Source organism: Staurois parvus, unplaced genomic scaffold (genome assembly GCF_062004578.1).
Source record: "Staurois parvus isolate SC_StPar_1 unplaced genomic scaffold, SC_StPar_1.0 ptg000068l, whole genome shotgun sequence".
Classification (NCBI taxonomy): Eukaryota; Metazoa; Chordata; class Amphibia; order Anura; family Ranidae; genus Staurois; species Staurois parvus.
In genome coordinates this window covers 1,977,054-1,990,578 of record NW_028317864.1, presented here as the reverse complement: position 1 = coordinate 1,990,578, position 13,525 = coordinate 1,977,054, and the positions used below count along the sequence as shown (strand labels likewise).

Here is a 13,525-nt window from a genome sequence, read left to right as displayed (position 1 = left end):
CCTTTGTGGTAATATCATGTGACATAAAAAATTGGAACGACCGCTTTTTTATTCTCTAGAGTCTCAGATTTCAGAAAATATATAATGTTTGGGGTTTTCTGTAATCTTCAGGCCTTACATTATTTTTTAAACATGTGCAAAAGACGCAAAAACAGCTCTGGCAGCGAAAGGGATAAAGTATAAACCCGACACGCCCCTTTCCTGACAAGCACCCAATCAGTGCTCATTACACTGCAAGATCTCTCCCCTCCCTGCTAGATCCTGGGTGCAGTGCTGGAGACAGGCAGGGAAGTTAGAAGATAAACAACGCAATGTTAAAAGTATTAAAACGTTTACATCGCCATAAAGCCCCTTTTGTTTTTAATAGCCCCAGACATTACTTAAAACATTTTTTAACCAAAACTGTATTTAAATCTGCTTTATCAGGACAAGTAGATTGTCATGAGGGGCAAGTAGATTGGGGCACCGATTTAGTCCCTGGACAAGTAGTTTTTTCAAAAATTTCCACACCGCTGCACACAGCAGTAACTGTTAGATCAAGAAAAACGGGTAGAACTACAAAGTCCTTCTCATATAGTGCAGCTATACAACACAGCAGTGACTTGTGGGCTGGAAGAGAACAAAGTATAACTGCAAAGCCCTTCTCACATTAGCAAAGACAGTAACACCTGATTTGGACACACGTTTCTCTATGCACTTCACTTTTGTTTTCAAATATTTTATTCAAAGAGGTGTTTGAAGTTTTACAAAAGCGCACAAAAAAGAAAAAAAAAAAAAAAAAAAGGCATAATTATATTATACAGTGGTACCTCGGTTTAGAAACGCCTTGGTTAACGAATGAAAATCCATTGAAAAAAATACATTGAAAATAATGCCTCGGTTTACAAATTTTTTTTGCAATACGAAGTGTATGTCAGTGCCGATTTTTAAATGCAATTTCCGGCTTTTTTTTTCTTCACTATAGTTTACAAGATTAACTGTCACTTTCCCTGGAGTTACAGGAAACTGTTTCTTTTAAGAAACTAAAAGGAAACATGGTTTCTTTTAAGTTGGGGAAATAAACTAAAAGAAAAAGCTCTTTTAGCTGGGGGGAAAGTGACAGCTGAATCTCTGAGCTATAGTGAAGAAAAAAAAAAAAAAAAAAATGCGTGGGGGTCACCCCCAAAATTAATACCAGACCCTTATCGGAGCATGCAGCCCGACAGGTCAGGAGGGGGAGTATGAGGGGGAGATGAGCGAGTGCTCCCCCCGAACCATACCAGGCCACATACCCTCAACATGGGGGGGTGCTTTGGGGAAAAACACCTTGTCCTCATTTTGATGGGGACAAGGGTCTCTTCCCCCACAACCCTGGCCAGTGGTTGTGGGGGTCTGCAGGCGGGGGACTTATCGGAATCTGGAAGTCCCCTTTAACATGGGAGCCCCCAGATCCCAGCCCCCCCACCTCCCAATGTGAAGGAGTATGGGATACATGGTACCGCTACTCATTCAAAAAAACCAAAGTGATATGTGAAAAAAAAAAAAAAAAAATAGGACAGGACATGGGTCTTTGACAAGTCCTTTATTAAAAGAAAAAACTAAAAGAATGTCCCCTGCAGTGGATCCAATGTCAATCACAATGCCCGCCACCAACCCGAAAAAAAAAAAAAAAAAAAAAAAAAGAAGGGGTTCCATTCCGGACTATGGCTTCCAGCCCTCTGCCTCTGAGCAATGATGTCACATGGGGTGGGTGGCCCCGCCGCTTACATATTTAAGAACTGTCAAACCACCAGAGCAGGCAGAAGGTTGGAAGTCATCGTGGAAAGTGGAGTTTGGTTTTATTTTATTTATTATTATTCTTTTTTTCGGGTCGGTGATGGTGGGCATCATGATGGACTTTGCATCTACTGCGGGGGACACTCTTACTTTTTTTCTTTTAATAAAGGACTTGTCAAAGACCATTTCCTGTCTATTTTCACACTACACTTTTTGTGAATGAGTAGCAGTACCATGTACCCCATACTCATTCACATGGGGGGGCGGGATCTGGGGCCTCCTTGTTAAAACCTCCACAACCACCGGCCAGGGTTGTGGGAATGGGCCCTTGTCCCCATCAAGGAGCCTCCCCTGCCCCAAAGCACCCCCCCCATGTTGAGGGCATGTGGCCTGGTATGGCTCAGGAGGGGGCACTCGCTTGTCCCCCCCCCTTCCTGACCTTCAGGGATGCATGCTCAGATAAAGGGTCTGGTATGGATATTGGGGGGGGGAATTTTTTATTTTAAAATTTTGGCATGGGAGTTCCCCTCAAAATCCATACCAGACCCAAAGGGCTTGGTATGGATGGGAGGGGGAACCCCACACCATTTATTAAATAATTTTTTTAATTGCCAGCAATTCTTTTACGTTCAGCTGTCAGTGCGGAACCCTGCCGACAGCTGAAACATTAACACATGGTTGGCACTAAAATACCGCATGACTTGATAAAATAACTTAGGCTGTATTTTAGCAGCGTTTACTTTTTTCTGACCTCGGAAGGGATTAAATTGGTTTTCAATGCATTCCTATGGGAAAGGTTGTTTTGGTTTACAAATTTTTTGCTATACGAAAATTCCTGCAGAACGAATTAAATTCGTAAACCGAGGTATTACTGTATATCCATATATCCAGGCACACATCACCAGGTATCCATATGAAGCAAAAGAAAAACAAACAAAAAAAAAAAAAAAACACACAATGAAGTACAACTACTCCATATTAACATCATATATAGATGTAGAAGACTTTTGCAGAGTAGAAGCCTATGATGTGTAGGCTATCAACTAACTTAAAGAAAAAACAGACAGACAGTTTTTCCGCCTGTACATGCAGATATCCATTTAACATTTTGTGCTCCTCGCTACCGACTTATGCCACATCTCACAATCAATATAACTTAAGGGTACTCCCAGAGACCCATATCCATTACACCCTGGATGAACATTGTAGTAACCCGAGTGAGATAAACAATAGGGGGAGCTAAACATGGTGGCACTGCCAACACTGAGCTCCGATTGTTTAAAGAATTTATTTGGGTTATCCCTGTGTTGGTAGATAATGCATTATGCAAAGTGCATCAGCAAAACAAATTTTCATTTATAAAGTAAAGTGATGGAGAAACTTTCAGTATAGAGATTTTCCTGATGTAGATGGATTAAAAACATGGAATAATTCATGGAGACACACATCCCGAGAGACAAATCTTTTGGAAATGGATCCACTCCTATATCTATAATAGAAATGTATATTCAGGCATTCAACTGGAGGTGTTGCCAGCTCATACATGATGGACAATATATTCCATTGAATAAGTGGATGTAGAGTACAAATAAGATGGTGAGCAGCCTACCTTGTCATTGATCCAATCCAGAACATCCTCACATTCTCGCAGGTACTGGACCAGTTTTTGAGCCTGCTGCAGTTTAATTCCTTTCTCCTGCATCCTCAATAGCAAGAGCTCCCATAGACGATGCAGCTCCCCTAAACGTGTCTACGACCAGAGGGCAAAAAGTCAGTTTTATGGCAGCCAAAATAGAACACACACTAAATAAACCTGAAAAAGGTTGAAGGGAGTACCCAACAGTTTTATTTAATAAAATGGTAGAAAGAGTAAGGAGTTTACCATTCAGTCAGAAAGATGATTGGTAGCTATGGGCTATGCTGTAAAATGCACATAGCCATTTGCCCTATTCAAAAAAGGGTACAGTATAAAACTGGATTTCTATTAAAACTTGAAAAGAAAAAAAAAAAAAAAAAAAAAACAATTTCCACACAAATACAAAAACACACAAAGAAGAGTAAACACAAAAAGGCAATATCTGGATAGAGCAATGCGGTCATACTTTAAGGGAATTGGCCAGGATACAAAATATTGGTGCTATTACTGTAAAGATGCATTTAAAAAATGTTCTGGGATGGGTAAGCCATCCGGACACTTTACTGGCTGCATGCATAAATTGTATTAGTGCCTCACTTGTAGTGAAGGACAAGAGGACAGCTCCTGAGCTTACACCTTCAGAAACAAGTCAGCAATGGCAGATTGTATATGTTGATCCTGACAAATTCTACTTAAACACAAAGAACCTATGATCACCCTCTATTACCATAGAAAGGGAAATCATCCTTACCACTGCATACATGCAAAGAAAATAGGGCTGAAAAGTTGCAGCTGGGTTGAACTGGAATAAAATTGGTTATCTGACCACATGTAGTGGGTGAATAAAAAAAAAAAAAAAGTTTGGAGAAGTGGTCTACATCTAGCCTATAAAACAATATATAAATACTTCCAGCGCAACTCTGGCCATGGAAAAAAAACCAAAAAAAACCCCCAAAAAACACTGCATCTACCCCATTCATGAAGACACTATTGCCCTTTTCCAAGGCAGATGGGCTCGGTATATTACTCATACTGTGACAGCCAGCAGTCGCTCCCACTGCTCCTTCCAATAGCCATGTCCCATCCAGATGTTGTGGCTGCTGATCCTGCATTGATTACAGTGCAGTCAAGATGATATCAGCAGCAAGACTGAGTCAAAGAGTCCTTAATGACTTCAGTTGACCCATCAACCTAACCAGAACCAAATGGAAAAGAAGACTGTGGGATGGTGGAGTAAGTATTACTCTGTGCTAGTCTATTCCCTTACAAAACAAGCAATCGTTTCTTCATATACTGGAGGGGCAGGCACTTTTGTTTAAAATAGCTAGAGCTATGCTTTAAGCAATGATCATGAATCCATACAATTTTAACAGATAGGAGAAGATACATGGCTAGAAAGAACATGCATCAGATGGAAAATGCTCATCACTGCACACCAAACACCTCCACCTACACGGATGTGAACCCCAACTTGAGTACTGGTCACTATAGGCCTCTGTGCTGTCCGGTATGGCGTGAAGGACTGAACCACAGATGTGTGTATTAACAGAAGTGAAAATTGCTGCTCTTGAGGAATCTAACCAATTGTAGGTAGTGCTGCTCTGTAGAAACACGACTTACATTTTCCTACATTTCCAGCAAGATGTATGAACAAACGACTATTGTTATACTTAACATATTCTGCAATAATATAAAATCAATATTTCACAAACATACATATAACACTAAAGACCCTTTTACAAAATCATTAAACTCAAGGATAAGAATTTTTATTTGCCTCAGTTTGATAAAAGTGACAGTCATTTTCAGGATATGATCCTTATCCAAGTGTGTGAGCTTTGTAAATTGAACCCAAGGTGCAATGAACCCACAGGATTCAGAAAATAAGAAAAGCCTGACAAAACATGAAAAAGCAGCTCCACGTGCTGGAGAGAAAGTTTAGATTTGAAATATTCATATGCAGGATATCATTTACCTTAAACATATATACTTAAAATGTAATTTGTTGGTTCCAAACAAGGATACATTTCAATGGGACTTTAGAGACAGGGTTCCCTAGATATATTTTGCTATAGATACCCAATTTGGTGAAAAACTGGAATAATTGAGCTAAAAATTATTCAAAAATATTTGTAACAAAACTATGAACTTAAGTAGCTCATAGGAAATACACTTTTAACCTTCAAAAAAATAGGTTGCGCTAAAATACATGCAAAAGTATAACAAGAAAATAAATAACAAAACAATAAAAAACAATATTATAAATCAAAATAAAATCCAGCAAACACAAAAAAGTCCAAAAAGTTCAAATAATCAATAATGTCCAAAATAATTCATCACCAAGTAAATCCACCACCAAAAATGGTTAAATAGAACTCTCCAGAGTAATATGCTGATTGTTGAAAAACCAGCATATAGTACTTGTTGTTCTGGGAGAAATTAATAATACGGTGACAACAACACTGAAGAAATGAGGGATGAACTCCAACAGATGATGTGCTGCAAAGTAGAAAATCCACTCCAAAAGGTGATTTAGTATCCAAACTGAGAGATGATCAGACCGTCACTCAAAAGAAAAAAGCGAACAATCATGGTGCAGTATGTTTTAAAAAGCATCAAACTTTAATAAAGAAATGCACTTACAAGCAAGGTGTCCAGACTGACACCAGTGTAAACAGCATGTGTAATAAATATAGGCGACTCAGACCCAGTCAAACATGCACATGCAACGTGCAGACAAACCAGGAGTATTCTGAACCTCTGGACACCTTGCTTGTAAGTGCATTTCTTTATTAATAAAGTTTGATGCTTTTTAAAACATACTGCACCATGATTGTTCGCTTTTTTCTTTTGAGTGACGGTCTGATCATCTCTCAGTTTGGATACTAAATCACCTTTGGAGTGGATTTTCTACTTTGCAGCACATCATCTGTTGGAGTTCATCCCTCATTTCTTCAGTGTTGGTATCACCATATTATTAATTTCTCCCAGAACAACAAGTACTATATGCTGGTTTTTCAACAATCAGCATATTACTCTGGAGAGTTCTATTTAACCATTTTTGGTGGTGGATTTACTTGGTGATGAATTATTTTGGACATTATTGATTATTTGAACTTTTTCGTTTTTGCTGGATTTTATTTTGATTTATAATATTGTTTTTTATTGTTTTGTTATTTATTTTCTTGTTATACTTCCGATGGTTTATATATGTGTATTTCAAGTGTTGGTATTTTTTTTATTTTGTCATTTTGGTCTTTTTAAAATTATTTTGTAATGGAGTGTAGTAGCTCTTTAACAATGCAAAGATCTCTGCTGATATTGCTGAAATTTCTGGATACAATATATTGTACTGGAAACCATTTCATGTTCTATTATTAGCTTTCCAAAGGAACCTTCTGCACTTGCATTATCTTCTGTATGTGTTACAAATAACTCTTCTCGGTGCATACAGCATAGCTTCCAAGAAAAACAGTTATCTCTTGGGAGAAACATGATGTGGATGGAAGTACTGTGACCTCATACATAGAACAATGAACGGACCGGGGAATTTGATATGTGCAGGGATCTACACTCCAATCTCCTCAAAAAGGTCACCCTCCTAAAGATCCATTAACCTCCCTAGCAGTCTGATTATGTCCATATTTCTGTGCTCAAAGCGGTACTTTTTTTTGCATGGAAATATGTAGTTTTTTTATTGTAGGCTGTAATTTTTAGGAATAACTCACTGAAATCTGTCCGAACAAGAGTCTATTAAACATCCCAGGTAGGATAAAATTTGAGACACAAAATCATACATTATAATTTAATAATCATAAAAAAAATATAATAATAAAATTCAATAATATAATCAAAACAAAAACACTGAAATTTGAAATATAGCGCCAAGTTCGCACATCACTGAGCAAAGTCGCAGAATCGTTTTCAGTGTCTGATGAAGAATTTCCCCACAAATCATTATCACTGAATTCTGCAAGTGGTTCTGATTTACTATCGCTGTTCTCTAGCCGGTCTAAAACCGCTTTTGACCTAAAAAGGGACGTTTTTTGGACGCCATGGACGTTTCTCAGTTTCCAGGCAGAAAGAACAGTAAAAATGTAGGCAGGGCACAGGACAAAGCACTCGGGACAAAATGTATGTGAAATGGTTTGGTACAGTAATGTTTTACTATGTGATTTTAGTGTATTTAGTGAATGTCATTTTTTACATTTTAAAATGTCCCGCCGGTTCCGTCCCCCTGTACGTCCAGATACTCGCAGGGAACGGAACCCAGAAGACAGATGCCGGCATCCGCAGGAGGACATTACAGGGAACACTGCAGGAGGGACATCGCAGGAGCAAAGGTCAAGGTAACAGAAGAAGAGATCCCGGACAATGCTGCAAGGTATTCCCGAGTGTAGCTTGGGGTTAGCGCTTGTGGTGCTGAAACTTTACCCCGAGCTACACTTGGGAATACTGCCAGGGAGGTTAACAGATATTTCTCTCAATCCAAATGTTCTATTAACTGGTAGGAGGACTTTTAGGACTGGAGTGTTTATTATTTGTCACAAGCATTTTGTGCTTCTTTATTTTATGTAGCACTAAATATGGGGATACAAATTTGGGCTGATTTATCGACACCAGCCAACACTCTAATTTTATTTGGTAGGTGGAAGAGATTGCTTCGCATTTGTTCCATTTTTTTTTTTTTTTTTTTTTTACAAAGAACGGACAAATCCCTGTACACAAATCAGAGGGCCAGGATCAGGGATGGGATTATCCAAGGTGGTAACACTGAGCACGGATGGCCACTGAGAGCATTTGTTATAGCCAGGGCTGCCGATAAGGGGTTCCACCAGTCCTCTTGTACTGGGCCCAGGCCCCATAAATTCAAAAAGGGTGCTTCCTGTTCATTCCTCTATAGGGAAGCTGAGGCTAGAGATGAAGAATTGGGAAACCATGTCCTCAATTCCTTTCTGTGTCTCAAATGTGAGACATCAGGGGTTTGTTTAAAAAAAATAATTAAAATTCAAATTATTATGGATCATTCACACAGGTTCTCTGGCCTCATACAGTGTGAATGGATTTTTCTGTGCGACTGGAGCTGGCTGTTACTCTATGGGAGACGCAGTGACTGTACAAACACAGCTGCAGGTGTTAATCTGACACGTGTGCAGAATGGCCCTGAATGCACACGGTTGATGTTCAGGGTCTTTGATCTTCACTAACATATCAAATTAGGACCTGCGGCTGTGTTCACACAAGAGCTGCGTTCCCATAGAGTAACAGAGGCAGCCTGCACACAGCTCAAAGCAACTCCAGCCACAAACTGTTGATTCCCACTGTACAGGCCAGAGCCTGTGAATGAGCCCCCAGGACCTCATTTACACACAGGGCTTTATTTATTAACGTAGTGGTAGATGTAGCAGGAATATTTTGAAAGTGATGTTGTGCTTGAGTTGGCAGATAATGATTTTAGTGTATTTTGTTAGGTAGTGATTTTTAACAGCAGCCTTGGTTATACCAGATCAGAATGCTGGCTAATTATCTGTGACTGGGCTTTTCTGTCTCTTCTCAGAGATTGTTTGAGCACTGAAGCTCATTAAGGTATGCATCTAATTTGTTTCATCACTGAAGCTCATTAAGGTACGCGTCTAATGAGAATCTGACATGAGTGAAGTAGAGATAGAGCTTCCATTTCAGGCCTTCCTATGACATTGTTAAATGCTTCGCTGTGCTGGACTTTGGTAGGTTTCAGTCACACACCCAGAACAAGCATGCTGTAGTTGAGTGTCAAAGCTACAAATCTCTATACTTGTTCCAGGTCAATGACTCCGTTTCAATATTGTGCTTACAGTTTGAGCGTGGGTTCACACCTATGCAGTGCAGCATTTCGCAAGCAATTCACACAGGAACCGCATGGCATTCCTGTGCAAATCACATGCAAATTCCGTGCGGTGCGACTTTAGCCATACAATTTTGTATGGCTCACATCACACCACAACCGCACCAAAAAGGTGCAGGACGCTTTTTTTGATCTGCACTAGAATCGGATCTCATGGGTAGTCACACCTATGCAACCCAATTCTTCACATCGCACCGCGTTTTGCGGACCGATTTTGGGGTGTTAACATACACACTCGCAGCGGTTCGCACGAACAGGGTGCGATTGTGATGCGTTGTGGAATTAGCACAGAAACCGCTGCAAATTCCGCACCGCATCAGTGCGAACCCAGGCTGAATACTCTCTAACAGTCTCAAAGAAGTGATCAATTATGGCAGCTTCCATTAACCTCTCATGACAGTGTCCCTTTAAGTGCATGTTAACCACAGAAAAAACAAAACAGGAGATCATTAAAAACTGTAATGATTTAGATACCCTGAGCCAAGTCTCAAATATTAAAAAAGAAACCTAACCAACACTTGTTTTTGGGGGGTGCAGGATGTTCTCATCACTTCCTGTCCTGGTGACAGTAGCAAAAGGACACCTTGATACCGTAATCAACATACTTTTGGAGAACTGAGAAGACTTGGAACCTCAGATTTACTCGGTCCCTGTTGTAAAGATTCCCATCACATCCTATCCTAAAGAAAGTGGTTACCCCAACAGTGATGAAACTCTCCCCTAACCAAAATAATGTCAGCAATAGCCCTTCCCTGCTCTATCCCAAAATAAAAAAAAAAAAAAAAAAGAAGAAGAAGGAAGGGGAGGCAAAAAAAACAAAACAAAACAAAAAAAAAAAACAAAAAACATACTGATCTGAAGGGATTTTAACTGGCTACAAGGCAGAGGCTAGGGAATGGGACTAAGCTGGCATTTCACATTTGAGGATGACTGGTTTGGGTGATGCAGGTAAAGTAACGCACATTACACTACCCTCCACCCAGAAAGCCAATCTTCTGCAATTAACTTCATAGGAGGTGCCAAAAACAAGTGAAGGACAGATCTGAAACATTATATTTAGTATTAGGCATTACAATTATAAATAATTTGAAACTTGGAATTATCCACGGCTTTATTCTCCACGTGTCCCTGTACTGCCTGGCAGTGCATGCTGGGCGTATCACCAGGAGCTGTATATAGGTTTGCAGGGTAGATAAGAAGTTATCAAACACAAATCACATGTTTCAGATACTTACTCGGATGGTCTCGGAGGAAAAATGAGATTCTGAGATCATTGCATTTCCAGTCTCATCCAGTTTAACAATGGCTCCAGAATTGGCCTGGACTTCAGCCTCGAATGCCTGGTGCTTCTGGAGTTTTCCCTAAAAAGATACACATTTTTCATCAGGTCACCATTAAGCACATAATATTACCCCATTTTTTTAGAATATGTAAGAACTAGTTTAGTCTTCGGTGCCGAGGCGCTTTATTGATGAGGGGTCTTAGTTTGTAGATGGGGTGCATTTCTTTCATGCATTAGGTATTTCTGCACATATGCTGCAATACAGGTTGTGTACCCATATCACAAGATTGCTGCTTGGATTGGCTGAATGGCTGCAGCTTAACCAAAACCCAGTGTAGTTCCCCTACCTGAAGGTTGGTTGGGTCCTTGTAGTTCTCATCGGAAGCGATCTGGAGCTTTTCCTGGATCCATTTTTCAAGCTCGTCTGCATCGCGCTGAAAGAACTGGAATCGATAGGAGTCTTCTAGTTTTTGGCGTCTGACGGTGGAGAGCTCCTTGAACCGCCTGTAACGGTCCAAAACCTGCTGTCTTCTCTCCTGGATGTCGTCTGCTGTCTCCAGCACTTTGACTCCACCTGAATCCATTTTCTAAATTAGAAGAAAACAGGAAAAAAAATTCAACATAAAGCTAGAGAAAGAAGCAATAGTCAAATATATGTTTAAAAGGTGTACTTTATAGAAATACAAGTAAATTGTAAACAGATGGCAAACAAATAAGCTCTGGGGTGCAGCAAATCCATAGGGAAACATGAGGAACAAGAAAGTTATGATGCGAAGAGATGTACTTTAGGTTTGGGGATTAGTGGGCTCGTCATCTTGGGCTGCCTGCTGGTTTCCACCATACTCCCTTTTTACAAGTGTTACTTTAACCAATCAGTAACAGGCAAAATAACAGCATCTGCAGATGGCTCACTCTCCCGGAGCGATCATACTCTCTGAACTCGCAGATATGATCTTTGTACTGCCCCAGCCCACAAAATAGACCAGAGCTTCTTGGTACGAGAGAACACATAATGTGGCAGAACTCTGGGAAATTGCCAGGCCTGAACACTGTTGGTTGGGGGGCTTCAGAACATTAAGGCCAAGCTCTAATGCAAACAACATGGGAGCGCACGCACACACGGGGTGGGATATAAACAACAAAAAAAAACAAAAAAAAAAACCATTCTGTCATTCCCTTGGTGGAAATGCCTGCTACATTCAGTGTATATGACCACTCTGTTCAAGCCCTTATGGGCATCTACAGTGCACAATATTATTAATTAAGGCCTACCATGAAAACCAAAATTTCATATGTGCTGCACATAGAAACCAAATTCCTTCATGTAGTCAACTTAAAAAGCGAGAACAATGATTTGATCAGTTATGAAGGTAAACAAACCTTAAGGCTAGGTTCACACTGTTGCGGGGACCAGGTCTGCGTTTGTGCGGCACGGCAGCGCATTAATTTCCCACAGAGAAAAAAAAAAAAAAAACCACAAACAAAAAGCAAAAAAAAAAAAAAAAAAAAGCCTGCATCATTTTCAGAATGCAGCTGCATTAAAATTGCATGGTGCTTTTGCAAGTGTGCTTCTGGTTTGGATGTGTGGGGGTGCCATTGAGAATGAACAGCAGCGTGTTTTGGCTGTGGGTAGTGGTGGGTGTGGGACCAGCTGCGACTCCTGCACCCTCAACCACCCACAACACTGAGGATAGGTTCAGATCTAAACGTTTCCTACGTAATATGTTTCCTGCAAGTACAGCAACCCATTCAAATGAATGGGCTATTGTGCCCGTGGAAATGCAGGAAAAAAAAAGGTCCCTGCACCTGTTCAAAACTACAGCCACATGGTGCTTTTGTGCCATGTGGTTGTATGCACCTTAAAATCTTCAGATGTGTGGGGGTGCCATTAAGAATGAACCCCTGCACATGTGTGCTAAAGAGCAGCGTGCTTTGCCTGGCAGAATGGGACCATGTGGGATTACACACATTCCTGCACCTAGCCCAACACTAGTCTAAAAGCCACCAATGATAGTTTCCATGAGGTTAACAGCAATATAAAATGTTTTTGTTAGCTATACAGTACATAAAGAAATAGTAACACGCCAAGGAAAGAGGGACCGTCCTTCCACATGAGGACATAAAGAAATAGTAACATGCCAAGAAAAGAGGGACCGTCCTTCCACATGAGGACATAAATAGTAACACGTCAAGGAAAGAGGGACCGTCCTTCCACATGATGACATAAAGACATAGTAACACGTCAAGGAAAGAGGGGCCGTCCTTCCACATGATGACATAAAGAAATAAGAACACGTCAAGGAAAGAGGGACCGTCCTTCCACATGAGGACATAAATAGTAACACGCCAAGGAAAGAGGGACCGTCCTTCCACATGAGGACATAAAGAAATAGTAACATGCCAAGAAAAGAGGGACCGTCCTTCCACATGAGGACATAAAGAAATAGTAACACGTCAAGGAAAGAGGGACTGTCCTTCCACATGAGGACATAAAGACATAGTAACACGTCAAGGAAAGAGGGACTGTCCTTCCACATGAGGACATAAAGACATAGTAACACGTCAAGGAAAGAGGGATCGTCCTTCCACATGAGGACATAGTAACACGTCAAGGAAAGAGGGACCGTCCTTCCACGAGGACATAAATAGTAACACGTCAAGGAAAGAGGGACCGTCCTTCCACATGATGACATAAAGACATAGTAACACGTCAAGGAAAGAGGGGCCGTCCTTCCACATGAGGACATAAAGAAATAAGAACACGTCAAGGAAAGAGGGACCGTCCTTCCACATGAGGACATAAATAGTAACACGCCAAGGAAAGAGGGACCGTCCTTCCACATGAGGACATAAAGAAATAGTAACACGTCAAGGAAAGAGGGACCGTCCTTCCACATGAGGACAGCTGGGAGCCATGCTGATGTTATTTTTGCCAATTTTAGTGCCTTTTCCCCCGACTTTCTGACTG

General features: G+C 40.6%; 1 protein-coding gene across 4 annotated transcripts in view; it reads right to left on the bottom strand.

Annotated features, from left to right (window-relative positions):
* Positions 1–13,525, bottom strand: part of SPTAN1 (spectrin alpha, non-erythrocytic 1) — a 119,775-nt gene that overhangs the window by 59,332 nt on the left and 46,918 nt on the right. For all 4 annotated transcript variants that reach the window (XM_089669021.1, XM_089669022.1, XM_089669023.1 and 1 more), the window contains exons 2-4: positions 10,905–11,144; positions 10,511–10,636; positions 3,365–3,505 (exon numbers count right to left, since the gene is read on the bottom strand). In XM_089669021.1, coding sequence (XP_089525147.1) covers positions 3,365–3,505; positions 10,511–10,636; positions 10,905–11,141 — 504 coding nt within the window. In that variant the 5' untranslated portion in view covers positions 11,142–11,144. The remainder of the gene's footprint in view (positions 1–3,364; positions 3,506–10,510; positions 10,637–10,904; positions 11,145–13,525) is intronic.